Source organism: Nesoenas mayeri, assembly GCF_963082525.1.
Source record: "Nesoenas mayeri genome assembly, chromosome: 4".
Lineage (NCBI taxonomy): Eukaryota > Metazoa > Chordata > Aves > Columbiformes > Columbidae > Nesoenas > Nesoenas mayeri.
This window is the reverse complement of record NC_137540.1, coordinates 21,321,779-21,342,870: the sequence shown is the minus strand read 5'-3', so window position 1 is coordinate 21,342,870 and position 21,092 is coordinate 21,321,779. Positions and strand designations below refer to the sequence as shown.

General features: G+C 36.9%; 1 protein-coding gene across 1 annotated transcript in view; it reads left to right on the top strand.

The window, feature by feature from the left end:
* Positions 1 to 20,823, top strand: part of TTC29 (tetratricopeptide repeat domain 29) — a gene marked incomplete at both ends in the record, with an annotated part of 178,700 nt that extends 157,877 nt beyond the window's left edge. The window contains one exon of the mRNA XM_080343825.1: positions 20,738 to 20,823. Within this exon, the coding sequence (XP_080199951.1) occupies positions 20,738 to 20,823 (86 nt within the window). The remainder of the gene's footprint in view (positions 1 to 20,737) is intronic.
* Between the last annotated feature and the right edge of the window lie 269 nt (positions 20,824 to 21,092).

Here is a 21,092-nt window from a genome sequence, read left to right as displayed (position 1 = left end):
CAAGAGGTGACCTAGGGCCAAAACCAACCCCGGGGTGGGGCGCCGAGGGGAGCAGGTGACTTGCAGCCGTGCCTGGAACTGCGTTCCACCTCAAGAGAGTGCGCTCGTGTCCCGCCTGGTCACACAGCGACTTGCTATGACAAAAGCCGGTGAGCGGGTGGATGTAGCCATGTCATGCGTGAACAGCAGCGTCACACACCACCAGTGGTGGGGCTCTCGTCTCGTGCAATAAACCCCTTCGGCTGATGTGCGCGCTGTGTACTCTTTGGAGATGGAACCTGCCTCTTTTTTCATTGAATGGGACGTTAGGTATTCAATCAGCATTCAGATTTATGCTTTAGATGCTCACGAAAGAGGACGCTTTCCTTCGTGTGCCTGTCAATAGTGATGCTTGCATGCAGTTTTTATATTTTTGGAGTTATTTTCTTAAAATATTAACACAAGCATCCTGCCACATAGACATATCTGTGGAGAAGCCAAAATCTCAAGAGTTAAGCGATTTGCAACATAGGGCTTTATTTTACTCTTTCACTTCCTTATAAAGCCTTTTTAAAAAAAAAAATGTGGAAGGTGTCTTCAGGAACATAGCTTATCGTTTTCCTGTGATATATGTGTGCTTTAAAAGATAGGCTAAATTTGCTCACAGAAAATAAAATTCAAGATCTAGTAATATAGTTGCATTCAGGACAGAATAAAAGGCTTATATTACTACATCTGATTCAGAACAATGGCTTAATTGGCCAGGAAAATGTAGTTATCAGATGATAAAGACATGAAGTCAAGGGCAAGATATGCCTGAAAACAAGCATTTTCCTGCCTAAAATTAGGCAAAGTTAATAGGTTAAATTTTGTTTATTGAATAAGAGAACCCAAAGTTGATTGATATAGTAATTTCAGTGTTTGCTATGGCAAATATTTAGCTCATTATCAGTTTTAATAGCATTTTGCAGAACAAGCCTTTTCTTGACATGCAGAAAATACTATTAAATTTCCCTGCATAGATACATTGTTATGACATGCAATAACTACTTGAATATAAAGGGGATTAATAATTTAAAAGGTGTTAACAAATTAGGGCCATCATTAAAAATAGACTTTGAACCATTTTGTAGAAAAATCAGATTGAGGTAATGCTCCGCTCTTATGATAAAGAATTACAGCATTAATTCTGCAAAGTGAACTTATTGCTCCTATTCGTCTCCAAAACCCTGGAGCATTAAAAGACAGGAAGAATGAAATGATCACTGCGTTTTTTCAGGCACAACAGCTCTAATATTTCCATCACAGTTTCACAGCTCAGCTTGCATGGTTGTGCTAGAGGAAAAAGCCCATAAACGTCATGCTTCCCTTTGTTTTGTTTTTGCTGGTCTTATGAAATCGGGTCGAATTTTTACAGACAGTTTATATTAATATACTGAGAATTTTGCTTGTACAGCATCTGTGCAGAGAATAAAGCAAACATTTCTTCTGTACAGAAGCTATTCTTTTCTTGATTTTTAAAATATAATCTTTAGTTTTCTTTTGCATTTTGTTTTTCCTTTCTTGCAACCATTAATGACCAGAGGCGCTTCAAGCTTGAATTCTTGTTGGTTTGCAAATTATTAATTTGTTTGCTTTTCAACTCAAGATGAACAGAAATAAGATCATTTTTGAAGCCTTTTCTTCGTTGTTTCATATTGCATCCATGAAGCATGCAGAAAAATGGATCCAATTTGTTTTGGCATAAGTGTATTAGGAAATGTGTTTGTGATTCTTACTCACGTGAGGAATCCCTGCCTATGTGAGTAGTTTCATTGCAGTAAGGGTCAGGAGTGGACCCTTATTCAATAAATAGTTCAGCTGAAATATTGAGACAAGCTTTAAAAGGTTAAGCTTTGATTTTTGCTTCATTCCCCTTCTTGTTTTCTTTCCTATGTGTTTTGGAGAAGATAAAAATAATTTCTGGGATTGGAGTCATAAATTTCACATTTGAAGGACAGTGATACCAGGAGTTCTTTCAGGCCCTGAAGGTAGCAAAATATTTGTACTCTCCCTCTCTCTTATTCTCACTTGCCATGGCAGTCATCTCCCTTCATAACATTTCCCTCCCGTCCCCCCTTCCTGAGTTTTCGCTCCCTTTCTCCTTGTACTTTCTGAGACCGTAGAATCCAGATGGTGCCCTCACTGTTGCCAGGCCCTGGGGGAACTGTTTCTGTGATACCCCCATCTAAATAGCTGTACTTAGAAACATGCCAAAAGTCCAGTGCTGAGATATGCTTAATTTTGATATTATTTCCTTTCCAGTGAATTTGTTTGTCAGCACCAATTTTTATCCCTAAGCTCAAGCCTCCAATATTGGCAATGGTGCGATGTCAAGTTTAAATAAAACAATGAGTTTCCAGTCACCTAGTTGTGATTGTAGCAGAGTCAGATGCTGTTAAAGAACCAATCAATAAATGGTTAAAGCATTGTTTATATAGCACCTCTGTTCCTGCCAATACTGAAAAATTCATAACACCATGATATTTTTCAGGCAGAAGGGTGTATGTTGGTGCACACAAAAAGAATATCTCCTTTTATGTACCAATATACTACTGTTTGATTTTTTTAATCACACAGAATGAAGTGTGATGGAGGAAGAAGAACATGTAGCAGAAAATATTCATGTTCTGATAAAGGATAAAATAAGAGTAACTGTGGTAGAGATAGAGTTAGCAAGGGACAGCAAAGATAGCAAACTATTAGTATGTTATTAGCCAGAGGAAGATCAAGAAGAGTATTAGTCTGCTATACAACAAAGAGGAGAAACTCCTAATAGATGACCTAGAGGAGTCCAATGTGCTTTAGTGCTTTTTTTGTTTTAATCTTCACAGAAAAGGTCAGCTGGGATCATGTGGCAAAGAGAGTTTGTATCTGCCACAAAAAAGCAAGATCCAGGGCCAGAAAAGGAGAAAGTAGGCTAGAGAGTACTTAGAGGAGTTAGGTCTTCAAATCAGATGAGCTGCAGAAACTTCATCTTACAACACTTAAAAACCTGGCTGGAACAATCTTGAGGTCATTAGCCATTTTTGAAAACTCATGGAGGTCAAGTCAGGTTCCAGAGTAGTGGAAAAGACAAACTTGATGCCTGTTTTTAGAATGGGAAAGAGGAGGAGTCAAGGAATTTCAGATCGATCAGCTTAAGATCCTGTCATGGAAAAATACCAGAACATACAATCAGATGTTTAATAGCTACCTGAGAGAAAACAAGGAAACATGCAGCAGCCTAAACGGATTTGCCAAAAACAAATTGTGTCAAGCCAAAATAATTAACAGGGCAACAGGACTTCGGGGTACAGAAGTTACAATAAGGAGAATACACATGGTGCTTTTGACGTAGTATCATACGCCACACTTATTAGCAAGTAAGGAAGCATGGACTACATGAACCTACCATCAAGTGGGCGAATAGTGGTTACAAAAAAAACCTGCCTCTAAAAAGCTATCAGTGGCTGTTATTAGAAATAGAAGGCTATTTAGCACATGCATCTACAGGGATCTGAGTCTGTACTATCTTGTATTTTTATTCCTTATCTGGAGACTTAAAGGGAGTCTGCTTGTTACATTTGCAGATAACACAAACTAGGGAAGGAACATAAGCATCCTGGTTCATGGTATTGCAATTCAAAAGGACCTTGACAAATTGAGAAACATATGTTGTAATCTTCTCAGCGTTAGTGTGTGTGTATGTCTGAGTATATATCATCAAGAATAATCAAGTTTGTAGTTAGAAAAAGGGAGCAAGTACCAGTTCCGTAGAGAGGAAAAAAACTCTAGACTTGCAGTAAACCACAAGCTGAACCTAGATCAACAGTGTTAAGCTGTTGTAAAAACTGCAAACATCCTACTAGGGTATTAAAAAATGATGACTCATGAAGTAATCCTTCTGCTCTACTCAACACTGATAAGGTCTCAGTATCATAGCAGTTCTGGATATCATCTTTATGAACTATGCAGACAAGCTGGAGAAAACTCAGAAAAGTTAAAAAGGAGCTAAAAATGATGATACAAAGAAAACGTTAATTTAAGGGCAGACTTTGAGCTTCTGTGTCTACAGAAGAGACGCAAGGAAGACACAATAACAGATTTGAGATATGTAGAATTTAAAGTGGGGGAGAAAATAATTCATGATCTTTTCTCTTTGTCCATAATAGGTTGAACTAAAAGTAGAACACTGGAAAAATGTGATTACTGGAAGAATGCTTCTGATTAGCCACTGGGAAAAACTTCGTAACAGTTTGAGGAATGGACTAGATGATGTCTATTGTATCCACATGTTTTAATGGTTAATGAGTTGCCATTATGATGAGGCTGATTTTTACATATATTTGTTCATTCATGTCAGAATATGGACAGCAGTGTTCTCAACATGCTGTAATTCTGGAGATAAGGCTGTGAAATACCAGTGACAGGATCTTGCAGCCCAGTAGAGACAAAAACAAAGAGCAATTATTTTCTGGGAATAAAGAAACGTGCATTTTCCTTGGAAATAAATGCTCATCTCCTAAGAGAGGTTGGGTAAATCATTTCATTTCTTTGTGCCTCAGTTTGACCATCTGTGAAATCAGCTTTAAGATGTTGTTACTTTTTATAAAATAGCTTCCCAAAATACTTCTTGACTTAAGGAAAGTTAAGAGGGAGATATTCCTTGCCTACCCCTTTTCACCCTCTCATCCTTTCCTCCCTGGAAGCTCTCCAGTTTTTTCTTCTCTTCTTATCCCTGCTCTTCTCCACAGAAACCATTTCAAGACTACCAAAATAGTGAATTTTTTCGTTCCATAGATCCTTGAGGCGACAGTATTCAGTTCTGCCTATTGCTGAAAAGCCTGGGATCAGCTTTGTATTCAGATTCAATCTGAGGGAAGGCTATGAAGACTGAGAGTGAAATATACTTTTGCCTCTTAGAAGGAAAGTTCACAGCTGCAGTTTATACTTTTCTCTCCTTCCACTGCCCGTTTCTCCTCTTCCTGGCTAGAAAAACAAATGAGCCTTTTCATCCTGCTTGAACAGGCATTACCCTGTGTCCATTGTCCTCTTCCCAGCACAAGGCCATTTCATCTCTTCCCACTATCAGGCTCTGGGCTGCCAGGACTACCAGTACTAAACGCGGTCGCATTTTCAGCTTTGTCTCTGTTTCCTTCATCTCTTTGGGACTTAAGCCATGTACATGACCTCACATTAAGTTGCTATTAATGGCACTTCCGTGAACATGCTGATTACACAGTACAAGATTTTTGTTGGTTTTGTGGGGTTTGTGTCCTCAGGTACAGAAATTTTCAAATGCAAATATTCAAGTGAAGAGAACTCACATACTCTACATCCACAGCTTCTCCTTTTGCTATTCCCTGGGCTCCATGCCCAAAAACTGACAAGCCGCTCATGAGGGAGCAGCAGCATGCAGTGCCTTCAACATCCTTTCTGCATAGAACCTGAAGGCCGACATGGGCAGCTTTGGCTGGAAAGGGTGGGAGGCTTGAGTGTCTGGCAGTGATCTGTATTCTTCAGGGTTTTTTCACATGAATGGTTTGATTGTAAACAAAATGGGAGCTATAGGCACTTGCATGTGTGTATGTGCGTACATGTTTTTTTCTGCAGATACTGAAAAGCTTCCACCATGTGAGAAAGAGAAGTGCAATTACCAAATGCTTTCTAAAACACCTTTGTGCTCAGTCCTAGTATTGTGAGGAATACTGAAGCTCCTGACCCTTGTGTAGGAGTTATTTATGAAAACCTTGATTTGGCATCCCCGTAGAATTGAGACATATGTAAGGGGGGTCTCCAGTGCAAATCATTCTGGAGAGTGACACACAGATCCCATTTAAAAGACATCGAAAACAGCTTACAAGTAGTTTTAGGCTCAAGAGTGGCTTGCAAGTGAGAATTTAGGATGGAAGTTACTTCCTACTTTCTTGTTCTTACTTCATTTTATGAAACTACCTTGCTTCTCCGAGGGCAAGTCAGTTTTGTCTTGACATTTTTTCCCAATAATGCACTGCATAATGACTGCTTTAAAGCTACTTCAAGGTAAAATGCTCTGGTTATACCCGTTTTTGAGGTCTAGAACCTCTGCTAATTAACATCTGAAGATTATTCTTAAAGAAGAATTTTTTTACAGTGAGGGTGGTGAAACACTGGCACAGGTTGCCCAGACAGGTGGTGGATGCCCCATCCCTAGAAGTGTTCAAGGTCAGTTTGGATGGGGCTCTGAGCAACCTGATCTAGTCTAAGATCTCCCTGCCATGGGTTGCAATAGGTAACATTTAAGTAGGTCAGTTCTAGCCCAAACCATTCTATGACCACATGCTGCAAATGGAATTCTTATTTGCACTGGCTTGTATCAGCTGAAAGCTGTATTTTCTCATTCAGCATTTTAAATGCACCCACAAAATTGGTTTCTCTTGCTACCAAATATTCTGATATAGTATGATTTTCATCAAAATTTATTTTTTCAATTTAGAAGTGTTTCCACGTCAATATAATGTGGTTTTCAACTTCAAGTGTAGGTAACTAACAAGTAAGATGAATTAGATAGAAATTCTACCATATCTGTAGTAGTTTCTCTCTTGACTCAATATTAAGGCGTCTGTTACCCAAGAAATTAAGGTTTTTGAAGGTAAACTAAGCAAACAGAAAAGGGGGGCGGTATGTTATAAAATACTATTTTAAATGTTTGAGCATTTGTCCATGTCTTTTGGCTTCTAGAAATGACAAATATTTATAGATTTGAAATTCAAACAACTATTTGAAAAATGAATGAAGACTATAATACATTATGGTTAAAGAGTATTTATAATTTCACCAGTTGGCTACAGGGTTTAAACTATTTGATTGCTTACGTTTTGGAGGAGGAAGGAAAAGAGAAAAGGGCTGTAGAATGATGGAAGTTGGTTCAGAGTCTGACTTAATAAATGTGCCGATCAAATATGAGGATTTTTGGGAACAGAGCTAAGCAGTGCTAGCCCTAAGGCTGAACTTAATGTCAAAGAGGGTGTTCATGCAAAGTAAAAGAGTGTATCTAGTAAACTAGAGAAATATCATCTTTGGAGACAAAAAATCTCTAAAGATTTTATGCCACTTTTAACAGACATCAACAAAAAAGGCCTAGCTGTACCTCAGGATACGATCAGCCTTTTTGAACTGAATTTGTTCAGTGCTTTTTTTGTTCTTCAGTGCTGTCTGCAAGCATCCCCTGCCTCAGTCATACAGCTCAGAGTTTGGCAGGTTTATTTCTTTGTTATATTTTCTTCATGTGAGATAAAAAGTCACAGATGAGTGATATAATGGAAACAAATGTTACCTGTGTTTAAGCAGGAGGAAAAAAGCACTGAACCCATCCTCTTATTCTTCCATAAAATTATTTGAATTTTTTTTTTTTTTTTTTAATGATAGGTGATTTTTATTTTTCTTCTCTGCTCAGCCAAAGTGCCTCTTTACCAGCAGTGAAGTTCAGTAGCCACCTTCGGAATAGCATTTCTCAGGGTAGCTGAGGTTGAGACTGCTGTGAGTATGATGTGTTGGGGCTCTGCGGGAGGGGATGAAGGCTGCAGCGCTCTCCAGTAGCCCCGGGAGGTTGGCTCCGAGCAGCAGCGCAGCTTTGGAGGAAGCTGTCAGCCCTCTGGGCTACAGGCATGTGCTGGTTTTAATAAGTACATTGCACAGGACAGTAGCTCTGAGTTAAAGGATATTTTTATCACAAGAACAAAACAGTTCAAGATGTCTTAAATGTGAATAGAGCCTAAATAAAATATATTCTACAGATGGCCAGTTTGGCTCATCCCTTGATTAGATGTTTGAATTTGAGCTCTATTTTTTTTTTCAAGTTGTGAAGGACTTAGTTAAAGATATAATTTAATTCCTTTCAACAGTGGCTTTTCAGCTAAATAATATTTAATTTGATTAATCAGCGTATTCATTTTTGTGAGGGAAGAACTGAGGATAAAGATAGTAGGGAATATCAATAAGTATGCATTTTCTAGATATCACAAGGCCACATATATTGCAATAAATTGCTTTTCAGAATGTGGAATGCGTCAGATTCTGAGGCTATTGTGTGTAACTTGTACTTTCATTCCTTGCTTTAGTGTTTGGTGATGGCACACACTTAATATATCATGTTTTTTCAGGTTAGCTATAACACTTATGCCCTTTGTCAGTTAGTTATTGAAATATTAGGCTTTTTTTATTGGACACATTGTAAGTAAATGCATCAAAAGACTACTCAAAAAGTAAAGCTGGGCATTATGTTGTCAACATATTAAATGAAACTCACGTGTTCACGCCAGCAACTGAGTGAGCTGAATCAGACACTGCTTTAAATATGACACTGATCTGATAAAGAGTCCCTTGTATTTTCTTGTACTTATTTTTCATTACTATAAAATCTCATAAATCTGGTGTTCATAGGCATGATTCACTGACTTGCTCATTGAATTTGGGTGGTTGTAATCAGAAAGTCCTGCAGAACATAATTCACAAACTGGTCAAAATGAGACTGCAAGGTTGCCTAGCTTTTTATTTCCAACAAAATGCATGTCTGCCAGAAATAAACAATGAGGTTCTGGTTGTCCTAAAGTTATTACAAGTGGGAGATTACATGGACATATATGGTAGCGATGAATAGAGATCAGAGAGACCAGAACATCAAGAGGAAGGAGAAAGGGGAATAAAGAGATCAAAGATTGTAGAGAAAGTGGAGAGAGACTTGTCTTTGTCTTCTCTGCCAAAAAAGGTGTGCTTTTGTAGTGAAAAAACTAACAGTAGTGTTATTTTGCTGTAGAAAACAACAAAAGCTCTGTAACTTTTACTGTCATGGAGCTGAACCAGTTCAGCTGCAGAAGTGAACTCTAACATCTCTGCCCCTTGCCTCCCTTTTTACTGAACAGTAAGATAATTTTTAATTAATGAAGACTGAAAAAGAATTACTCTGAATTTCTCTGTTTTATCTCACTAAACACTGTTCAGGGAGGAAAAGCTTAACAATGAAGAGCATCCTATTTTGGACAAAAATGATGGAGTCTGATTTTCATACTAAGCAACGTTGGACACCATAGGAAGGACTCAGACTATCAGAAAAGCACATAGAGAGTAATACCTGGAGAGGATAAGGCACAGAGGGTTGTGCAGTATGAGATAGCAATTCATTTCCCTCTTTGCCACCGATTTGCTTTGTAAATGTTGAAAACTCACTTTTCCTCTCTGATATTTTTTTTTTCTTGTTTCTTAAATAATCACAGAAAAGCACAGTTATTCATTAATTCTTCTCTTAATCTTTCATTAGTCAAGAAAAGAGCCTACTGAAACCTAAGGTCAGATCTCTTTAATATTGGCTATTTATAATTAGGCAGTGAAAGCCATACCTAAATATTTAAATCAGTTTGAGATGTTGATTACCCATAACTCCCAATGGGAATACACACTTTATTTATAAGAAGCCTAGGGAGAGAATGAAATCTGTGTATCTTTGGAGGTTTTGAAAGAATATGTTGCAGAAGTGTCAGTCCAAAATGGTTCAGGTACAGTTGATTCTGATCAAAAGTATCATTCCGGGACCATTTTTTTATTATCTTGTGCTTCTTGGATTTCAGCCAAAGATGTGGCATTAAATGCCTAAATATAGTATTTCAGTTTTAAAGACACTTTCTACAAACTATAGCTTATATACTGTCTCATAAAAAATTACCTGAGACTTTAAGGAAGCTCGTCTACAATTTCCTACATCTCGTTAGCAGTAGACAAGGCTCTGTCAGAAATCTTAGTCTAAAGAAGGAGCTATGAGAGCACACTTCTGCTGGGAAACTCCTGTTTCCTTTATCCTACAAGTTTCTGTAGAAGGAATTTGCACAACGTGCTGGTAGATCCAGCAAGAGTACAAATCAGTAGAATATCTCATGCATGAGTTACATTGAAAATAATTGCTTCAGTTTGGTGAATTACTTTAATTTTGTTTAATTTTCATCTACAAATGCGTAGATGAGGCCAACTTATGTACTGCCAGGTTCTCATTACTTTCTAGATAAAGTAGTGTATAATTCTCAATTTTAGTACCTGAACAAGATTAAGAGAAAAACTTCCTCACTCCCAAAATTAAAAAGCAATAATAATACAGCTGAATTATAATACTTTTATTTTCTGGTCTTCAGGATAGACCTCATAGGATTATCCTCTTAAATTCACAGCAAAGAATAATTTTTTTAAATAGAGTAAATTTTCCTCTAGGATTATGTGTTTAACAGATGTCTTCTCTATACCTTGTCTAGGGAGTTGATTCTTTGTTTAGTATAAGTAGCGTTGGGATGACAGGAGAAGAGAGGTCTAGTCTCCTTTGCTGTCTGCAGACTAGATTGCCTTAAGAGACACTGAGACCAGGAGAGAAAAAAAGAAATTACACTGATCCAATAGATATACTGCTGAGAGGTTTCTATTATATTCTTACCTCAGACATTGTACCACCATTAAATTCACACTTTCAGGCCCTGGGAATCAGGTCAGCATGACAGAGAAGTTTGGCTAAAATGAATCTGCTATATTAGTTTTTGTGAAAATGATTAAGCTCTGCGGGTTCAAGATCAGGACTATTTTTCAAGCAGTCATGGTTTCAAAGCTAGGCAAATAAACCCTAATATAAAAGAGAAATGATATGGAGACAGACAGGATGAAATTGAGCAGCAGAGTAAACAAACTACCTGAATTCATGATCTGAAGTACAAAACAACACCAAGTCATTTATTTGGAACAGTTAAAAATCAGCTGGCAGGCAAATGTTTTTTTAAGTATTTTAAGTAGACTGCCCATCAAATAAGCATAATTATAATCAAAATTCTTACAACGTTCACAAAATTCCTAAAGGCAATTAGCTCCATTCAAATTAGTAACTTGGATAAATCACCATTAATTAGCTAATATAAGCCAGCAGGTGGTTTTGAGCCCAGAGAGATTCCCTGGTTATTTAAATTATGTATACTATACTACACCAAAGATAGAATAAGTGAAAGGGGAACAACAGGCTGTTTGAAAAAAAACCACAACCTGTTTGGGGATGATGTTCAGCTAAAGTCTTCTCCAACTCCCACAAAAGGAATACAAGGTGGATTTGACTCTCAGCTCAGATAATATAATCCAGGAATATTCTGCATAGTTCCTGTTTCAACACTGACATTTGTACAGGAAGCAAAATCTGCACTGGAAACTTGCTTGATACTGTGATTACTAGAGGATGGACATAGCAGTGACTGTGTTTTATAAAAATATTTCATTAAAATGTAGACATTAGTTACAAAAACAGGGGGCAATTTGTTTTTGGGAGCTTGAGGTAGGTGTTTCCTATAAATAAATAAAATTTAAAATGACATCATTTTAGGAGATTAACATGCAATTTTCTGTGACCAATGACATCATGCTCAGTTGTGGGCAATAACTGTTAGGAACCAAACTGAACATTTTTACATTAATACAGCAGAAGAAGACTAGAATTTCTAAAATACTGGTACCAATAACATCATGAGATCCAGAGATTCTTTGAAAAATCTGACCCAAATCTGCATGCCAGTCTAGTGGCTTGCAATAATTTTTATTTGCATGTTGTGTTACACTAAAAATCCAGATTGCCATAAAGCCTTGCCATAAATTAGTGCTACCCATAAGACTTGCACTTGGTGATCATGCAAAATCAAATCTCAACTATATTTTCCAGTCTTTGATAGAAGTTAATGACATTGTGTGGTAGGAATCAATAAGAACAATACAAGTATTTGTCTCAGTGACAGCATCTCTGAAGTTCTGGAATGTGATGCAGGTACAGTACTCCAAAGGATTAAAAATCCTGCCAGCTTTTAGTGAGTGATGTGCAGGTCTGGTAGTAATATTTAATTCCAGTGATTGCTCTTGGATCATCCATGCTTTTCACATTAATCAACTCATTGTAATGCTCTGTCTACGAAGCACTAAGGTTGCATATCGCATTGTAATACTGCCCCTGTGTCTAGCAGGCTCACTGCTGGCATCTGCTTCATGCTGGATGATATATCTTAATGCATTTGTTTTCAAACATTTATACAGGTTTCTAGTCTATCACTTCCCAATAATAAATATATTATAAACATATTATCCAAGAATTATTTAGCATTTCCATTCAAACACAAGTTTCTATGATTTGAGTCTGTTCAATACTAGAAAGAATAGCATAGGAAGAAGGTTTTTTCTTTATTGTATTATAACCCAGATCCCAAAGTCCTTAGTGTTTTGCTTGAACAGAGAGAATAAGAAACTTGTACTAAGTCCTCCCCACTTCCACACAGACACTTAGGAAATAATCTTATCACATGTAAATGGGGAATCAAGGCAGTTCCTGAGTTATCTGAATCGTGTAGCATTGTCAAGCCTCAAGATGTCTTGCAAACTACTGTACAGTTTTCACAACAACATTTCAATTAAAAACACTGTTCTGTGCACCATTTCCCATGGCCTCATAGACCAATGTTCTCTCACTGAATCAAAGTCTCCTGGTTTCTGGGCCCCTCAGTTCAAGAAGGACAGGGAACTACTGGAGAGAGTCCAGCGCAGGGCAACAAAGATGATTAAGGGAGTGGAGCATCTCCCTTACGAGGAAAGGCTGAGGGAGCTGGGTCTCTTTAGTTTGGAGGAGACTGAGGGGTGACCTCATTAATGTTTACAGATATATAATGGGTGAGTGTCACAAGGATGGAGCCAGGCTCTTCTTGGTGACAACCAATGATAGGACAAGGGGTAATGGGTACAAACTGGAACACAAAAGGTTCCACTTAAATTTGAGAAGAAACTTCTTCTCAGTGAGGGTAACAGAACACTGGAACAGGCTGCCCAGGGAGGTTGTGGAGTCTCCTACTCTGGAGGCATTCAAAAACCACCTGGATACATTCCTGTGTAACCTCATCTAAGTGTTCCTGCTCCGGCAAGGGGATTGGACTAGATGATCTTTCGAGGTCCCTTCCAATCCCTCACATTCTGTGATTCTGTGTGATTCCCTCACAGAAGAGGACAACAGATACACAGTAATTGAAAGCGTGAAGATGAGTGCACATTTTCAACTTTCCAGCTGTTGAGAGAGCGCTGAAAGTTGATACAGACTAGAGCTTTAGCCATTTTCTAGTGGACTTCTTTACCCATCGCCAGTCTCTCTGGTCCTGCCGCAATTGCTTTAGGTCACTCTGCCAGGAATGAGGGACTCTGAGCGAGAGCCAGTGTGTGTGTGAAGGCCTGGACAGCACAGGAATACACCAAATTCAAGAGCAATTTTTCCTCATTTTAAAAGGTTTTCTCAGCCTTTGCTCTAGCCTTTCACTCTTCCACTGAAAAAGAGGGCTAGGTCGTAGACAATTATTTCAGACCATATCCTCAGTCAAATGCAAAATATGTAGAAATAGTAACATTCGTCACTAATTCAGTAAGTAAAATTAATTCCATGTATACCCAAACATGATATCACTGGTTTTTAAAATGTGACCTGCATTGTATTTTAAACTACCTTAAAAATTCTTTTGTTCTGGGCATAGTACAGAAGTGTACAACTGTTCAGGGAAGAAAAAGTGCAGACTTGTTGCTCAGCACATGCAACGGTGCCCTTTGATATCTTTTTTTTGGACTTCGTAATAATGCTGTGACTACCGCTGTTCACAAATATTTTATTTATAAAATCTGTCCTCCCACAGGGCTGCTGCAGATGATCTGCAAGCTGAAAACTAGCCTGTAAACTCCACTCACTCTAGAAATGGTGCTCCTGTTTTTAAATATCAGTGCTTGGCTTGGGTCTTCTAGTAAGTGTGCTCCCAATTTCAGTATACAGAGCAAAGGATCTAGCTCTTGGGTAAAGTGTTGAGATAATAATTTACTGTCCAGTCTTTCTATGGCAATGCTGTTATGCTCTGTTGTTGGTAAAAAGCACTGAAAAACAGTCTGAATGCCTTAGCACAGCAGGTAGAATTAGTGTTATTTTTGCAAGTAAAAACAGTTATTTGATATCTTGGAAAGACCAGTGCTCATAAACCATCATTTGTTAGTAGCTCTTGAGTGAAGTCAAGTAGGTGTTAATGCTCAGAAAATGGCAAGTTTAATAGAATGAGTCTTACTGGCCAGACCCCCAAAATTTAAAGAGCATTGAAAACCCTGGGATAGCATTTAGCAGAAGCAAGTTGTCTGTTTTCATACAGTGAACAATTGGGAGAGTTCCCATGTCACTTCTTTTTATGTTAACCCTTCTCTAATCTCCACAATTAGAAATCATACTTTTCTTGTAGTAACATGATATACCAAAAAAATTACTGTAGTAAGCCAGATCAAAGGTCCATCTAGTCTGGTATCTGTCTAGCACTGGTTAAGAGATGAGGAAAAATATAAGAACAGGAAATTAGGAAGCAATACTTTGCTCTGGTATTCCCTCCATGTCTTCAGCAGCCTGCAAGTTAGGGGCTTTCTGAAGAAGTTGAATGTAGATCCCACTGTATTTAATGGGCTTTCGTTTTCAGTTGTTTCCCCTCAACTTTTACTTCATGAGAAATAGTGAGTTATCATTTCCCACTCCTTTGCTTCACAGCACTTATGAAAATAGGTACATCTCTTTATATCCCACCATGTTTCCTGTCATCTTTCTATGAAGCTGACACTTGCAATCTCGCTGTGCATAAAAGACTGTTTTCACATGTGCATTAATTTGCATTTATCAACACCGAATTTTATCTGATGCTTTATTGCCCAGTCACAAAATCTTTTTGAAGTTCTTCAAAGTTTTGATTACTCTGTGTAATTTTTTATCAGCAGTAGATTCTGTTACTTGATTGTTCACTAACATTTTGTATTTTTTTTTTTTTCATGTTGAACTGTACAAATTCTGCCACAGATCCCTGTTGAATTCACTACTGATCTGTCTTCGTAGTGAAAATCAATCCATCTATTCTTACCTTTGTTTCCTGCCTTTAACTAGTTTTTAATCCAGAGAAGATATCTGAAGCATTCTGGGAATCTAATCAACCAGGTAATATTCATCCAGATCATCATGCTTTCCTCAAAAGAACAATAATCTCATGAGACCTCTACAAAAGCTATCTTGATTTCTTTTCCTCATTATAGCATTTTAATTCACTTGTCTATCATTATATCCTTTATTAGAGTTGTGGCTAATTTACTCAGTTTGGAAGTCAGATTTTTACTGTTTTCTCCTCCCATCAGGCATTATTGTTTTTAATTAATGTCTTGTTTGGTGTTTAATATTATTCTGGTATTGAGGCTGATTTAAGAAATATCCATGTATGTGTCCTTTTTGAAACCTCTGGAGCAAATACCACTTTCATGCCCCATTCATTTCTCAGTTTGTGTTAATCCATTTTGCCTTTCTGCTGTTATCTTTTATTCCTTGGGTTCTCTTTTAACTCTTTTTTTAAAACAAACGAACAAACAAACAAAAGCATGCTTTTTCTCACTGTTTTATTGTAAGAACACAAATAGCAATAGGAAAATAAGGCAACCTGTGAAGATGTAGGACCTGAAGTCTGCGCTCTGTTATCTTTGTGTGAGCTTTTGTGTTATCTTTGTGTGAGCTGCATAAAATAAAGCAATGGACTGAGTTGTATTTTTATGCCTGTACCCTGAATCTTTCAGCTTTTATATTTTAGAAAATTGTCTCTAGTATCTTGGCATCATGAAAGTCAACATTAGAGTTCAGTTCAAAAACATGTAGTCATCAGCTATTTGTAGGTGCAGTGACAGTGTCAAGTTGCTGTTCTTGGGTTGTAACAGCGAGCAGGTTTCTGTGCCGGTGGCAAATGAGCAGGATACAGAGTGACTGCAAAACAGCTACATTCTATGCCATCCAAGGGAATCTCTGACGGGCATGGCAAACTACAGAGGTCCTGATTCTGCTTTTAATTAAGAGCTATATGATAGAGACACCTGTACCTTCTTTCTTACATGTTGAAAAGTCCAGGGGAAGCTTCCACAGTAATTAGAGACAGAATAAAACCTTACGTGGTAACTGAATTTTTAGCGACTTACTGTTATTTCACTATATTGTCTTATTCATTAGTTGTTTGAAAAATATTGTTGCATTGTTCATGACCATTTCCGCTCTTTGGTCTTTCATTCTTCTTTTCACATTTTAGCTATCTTAAGGCCTTTCTTCCATCATTTCCCTGCGTTTCTTTGCTCACAGGGACTTCAGTTCTCACTCCTAGTTCTTTGCTCACAGCACCGGTTAAATAATCAGAGATTAAGTTTGGCTTGATAGCAAAATGTCTTTATTTGAATTTAGAGATAACATCAAATTGATAAATCAAATTAAGAGCAGAAGAAGCAGCTTACTCCTCAAGGGACATCTCTTCAAGTTGTCTGCCAGCTTAGGCAAATACCACTGCATTAGTTACTGGTTATTCAATGGAGGAAAAAATTGAAGCCCTTTGGGGAAACAAGTGGAGGAAATAGTTGAGTGAAGCTATCCTAGAAGTCTTTGGGTACTTGAGAGAAAGGGAGAAAGAATTTGGAATGCATAAATGTAGTGAAACAATAGACAGCATCAGGACTCAAAGAAGGAAAGATTTGTATCTCTTTGTATCTTTTAAGCGTTCTTCCTGATCACCCAAAAAGGAGGGGCAGGGATTGGAAAGAAATTCAAAGTTCAATTCGTGATCCTTTACTCTTTTTTTTTTTTTTTTTTTTTTTTTTAATTTTTATTGATGGGGGGCTGATCTTCTGCTTGTGAAGGTGCCCTGAAAGGTTCTAGGCTTGCTAACTTGTTTTGAACATTCAGAGGATGTGGTGTGTGCTCTATGGTACGTTAGTATGAGCTGAGCTTTTCAAAGTTATCTTTAAAGCTGGCATATTACATTTTTGCCAAATTACATTTTCTCACAAGTATATGATATATGGTTGAATTAGGATGTCATTATTTGTTTAAATGTTTGAAAAAATTTAAGGAACAGAAAATGACAAAAATATCATGTCGTTGTTTCGACAGCTTAGCTTTTGATCTTTTACAGTGTTCTAGGCTTGCTGGTTTTTGTGTTTACTATCTTTACATAGCCACGACCTACATGTAAAAGAACAACATATGAGAGAATGTAGGCAAAAATGCTGCCTTAAATTGAGATTATATAAACTTTTTGAATTAGGGCCTTGTCTGCAGATGTAAGGCCTCTTTGCTTTCAAGTTAGTTTAGTAGCATTATAATGCAATATTAAAACAAACAAACAAACAAAAAAAAAATCCAGAAAGATATCCTTTTAATCTTGCTCATGTAAGTCCTGCATACAATGGAATACTTAGTGCATGTTCCAAATCCCACCATAATTAGCAGAGTGCATACACACTCACAAACGAATAAATACCAAGTTAGAAGACTCTTTAAATTAAAGGATAATGTTAACACAAGAACAGACTTCTTTTTTTTTTTTCTTTTTTCTTTTTATGAACTGGATCATTGGTAGGTTTAGGTCAGGAATTAAAAGTAGTGAAGTTTTGAAGAAACCCTAAAAATAAAGCATTGGAGACTTCTGTTAAGGTAGACCTTAATACTTCAATGAACAAGATTATATCATGTGAATGCTACAGCTGGATCATGACCCTAAAAATTCGGAGGGTATTGAGTCAAGCTTATAACCTGAAAAGCTTTAAACCTGAGATTCTCATGCACTCCTTGATGCCTGATTCAGTGATTCAGTTTTGGGAGAGCAGCTTAGTGTACCCTTCGTAGATCACTTGCATTGAAGATAGTTCTTTACGGTCTGTTTTAAGACTATTGAGGATCTAGTTAGTGTGCTTTTCCTTTCTCCCTATCACCATTTTTTTTTTAATATAACATTGCTAGAAGCAAGGTTCAACTTCAATCTTAGTATAGTTGGGGAAAGATGGAATACAAATATACTTTTAACATTTTGAATTGCCTTGTTGACTTGAGTGTGAGGTAGAAACCTCAAACTAACACTTTACAGAAAATATCTAGCTGTAAAAAAAATATGTCATTAAAATCACCATGTTTCACTTACCATCACTGGATGAATTCAGTTCATATTATTAAAATTACAACCATTTAGCAAAAATCCTCCCAGTAGATAAAAAAGAGACTCGCAAAGTTTTATAAACTCAGGATTCAGTCCAGACCTGCAACATTAATTTGGCAGTGATGTAGCTCAGAATAAGATGTTTGTTTACCCTTGCAAATGTATTATATACTAAAATAATTAATTAGCATTGTCTTAATGAAATCAATTGTCCATAAACAGATTCAGAACTCTTCAAAAGATATGTCTCATATTTCACAATTCAAGCTTCTCTACTAAAATGACTTTTAAAGTGCCAGTAGCTGTAGTCTTTATTTACTTGTAAATCCTCTCTGTGTGTATGTAATTTAACTTCAGAATAAGTTATCATAAAATACTCTGTTTTGTTACAGCACTACTTAAAAGCTCCTAGGGAACCGAGTTGTAAATATTGCTCTCTGCGACATGTTTTTCCTATGAAACAGGAAAACTAATTTCATACTAGCCATGTCTTTTCATATAATTATTAATTGTGAAGTTTTTTTTTTTTTTACATTAGAAACAATAACAGGAATATAAATATATCAAAAATATGTGTATTTGATAAGCCTATTCTTTTAATATAGGTGGATTTACTTAGCCATCTCTAAACTAACAATGTCCGAGAAGACCACAGAATTATTCCCCTTTCTGAATTTCACTTAGATGTCTAGAAAAATGAATAGTAAGAAAGACCAACCACAATTCAGAAATTATTTGGCTAATATGCAGATTTGTCTCCATGGATGTAGTTGTTCTGGTCTGAATCGCGTAGTGTTATCAATAATATAAATAACACATCAAAATTAGATGTTCATTTGTGCTTGAAATCAAACCTCTTGGTCTGTGCAAATCACTCACATGTTGCTGCCATTTGGCACCATCTAGTCTGATCTTTCCCCTTCACGGCTCTACCTGGGTGTTACAAAGAATTAAACAACAATAATCGTTGTGGAACTTTCCAACCAAGAGGGCTGGTGCTGGGATTGTGTTATTCCAGGAGTGCCCACTTTTGGGCAAGATTCAAACTGTGTAAAAGTCTCATTGTTGACTTATTGTTAACTCCATCCATCTTGTTGAGGTGAGACAGCAATTTTTGGTAGTGTCAAATGGTGATGAGTGGTCCAAAGGAACAACTTGTCTGTCTGTTCTGTGTGTTGATAAAAGGAAAACAGACTTCAGTGCCTCACAAGCCATTTTGGTTCCATGTTTTGACTTAAATTCATACTCTAACCAATCTCTTAGAGGAGCTTCTAATTATAAGTTCCTTGTAGTAAGTCTTTGAATATGGCTTCTTACATCAGCTTATGAAGAAGTTTTGGAGAGAATAGTACTTGGCTACAAATGATGTATGCAGGATGGAGACCTTCAGTGTCAGTCAAAACCAGGAGAGAATATGTACCATTTATCTCATCTGCACTCAGGAAGGAGTAAAACCATACAGAATACTAGTAGTAATGGTATAATTAGTGTCCATATGCAAGAGTGCACAAATTGGTATATAGATTTGGATTAGTATTAGAAAAATAATTGTGGAAGTTATTTTATTTGCATATTAAACAGTCACATTAATGAAGAATACTATTAAAACAAATGTGTAGTTTAAGTTCTTTAACCAGAAGTAGAACACAAAAAAACTTACATTGACTTTTTTTTTCTATTCTTTCAAGTACGCAGATTTGCAGAAACGTTCAAAATATTTGATTTAATTACTATTAAAATTGAAGTCAGTGACTAGAAATGACATCTAGTGAAAATGTGCATTGCATCTTACTCTAAAGGAAGAAATATTGGGGCTGATGAAAGCAACCTATAGAGAATGTGAAATAACAGCCAAGAGCTGGCATTTTAGAAATGTCTGTTCATAGATGTACAAGTTTTATTTCACATTGTCCTCACCCTTCTCAATAAGAATGACTGATAGCTTCACTTTGTGATTTTCTAGCTTTTAAGAGTCTATTTTTATTTATTTTTTATGACCAACCTTACACTTGTTAAATGTAATTTTTGCTTTATGTAACATAAAAAAGAGCACATCTGCAGTATGCTGTCCCATGAATTAACAAGAATGACTGGACATAAGACAAGAAATCCTTTAAAAACATATGTTCACATTAAATATCTGGGCTATCTCAGTAAAGGAGGTCTTATGGGGTCATTTTTGATGCAGTGCAAGTAAGCCATTTCTGTTCTCCTGAAATTGTTTCTTTCAGGTTTATATTGGAGCTTATATAAAGGCACATTACATAAATAAGGGCTTAGTTTGTACATTGGTCTTTTACATCTTGGATTCTTACTAAATCCTTGTTTTTACCAACTTGATGCTTAAGAGATATTGATTTCTGCTACACGTGTCTATGGTGTTTATTTTGATATGTCTGGGATTAAAAACAAAATTAACACGCATAATCAATTTTCTTGGAATTAAAAAGGCGCTTTGGTACCTTTGGCTAAATTCTTCTGAAGAAAAAGGAGAGTAAAAGAGATGTGATAATAAAAGGATTGATTTATTCAATCACTGGCTATAAAAACATTAGCCCTGGGAAAGAGCCTTCCTCTAAGAGCTTTAGCCGCCCAGTCTCACTTGTGTGGTACAAAATAATTTACATTTTTAGAGAAATTTCGTGTCTTCTGTGAGCTCTAGTGAAACATGAATAAATTGCTTTCTTTTCCTCTTTTTCTGATTTTTATAAAGCTGAATCCATTAGGGGCTGAGTCAAACTGTAATGAAAGGAAGGCAACAACTAAGATGATGGAAACCCTGGATTAAATTTCTTAGTAGTCCAAGCCCAGCTGTCACGGCCTACGTGTCAAGTTAGTGCTCTTTGGGGAGGCCCGACAGTACATGTGAATATTTTTTTTAACTGCTGTGTTACAACAGGTCTCTAAAGCAGCTAGGAATTAAACAGAGAAGCAAAGATTAAGAATTAAATAAAGCCATAGCAAGCAGTTCACCAGAGAGATTTGCAGTCAGGCAAGTAAACCTTTCCAAGACTGTTCGCCCGCTGCCGCCTCTCTGCCAGGCTTGCATGTGACCCC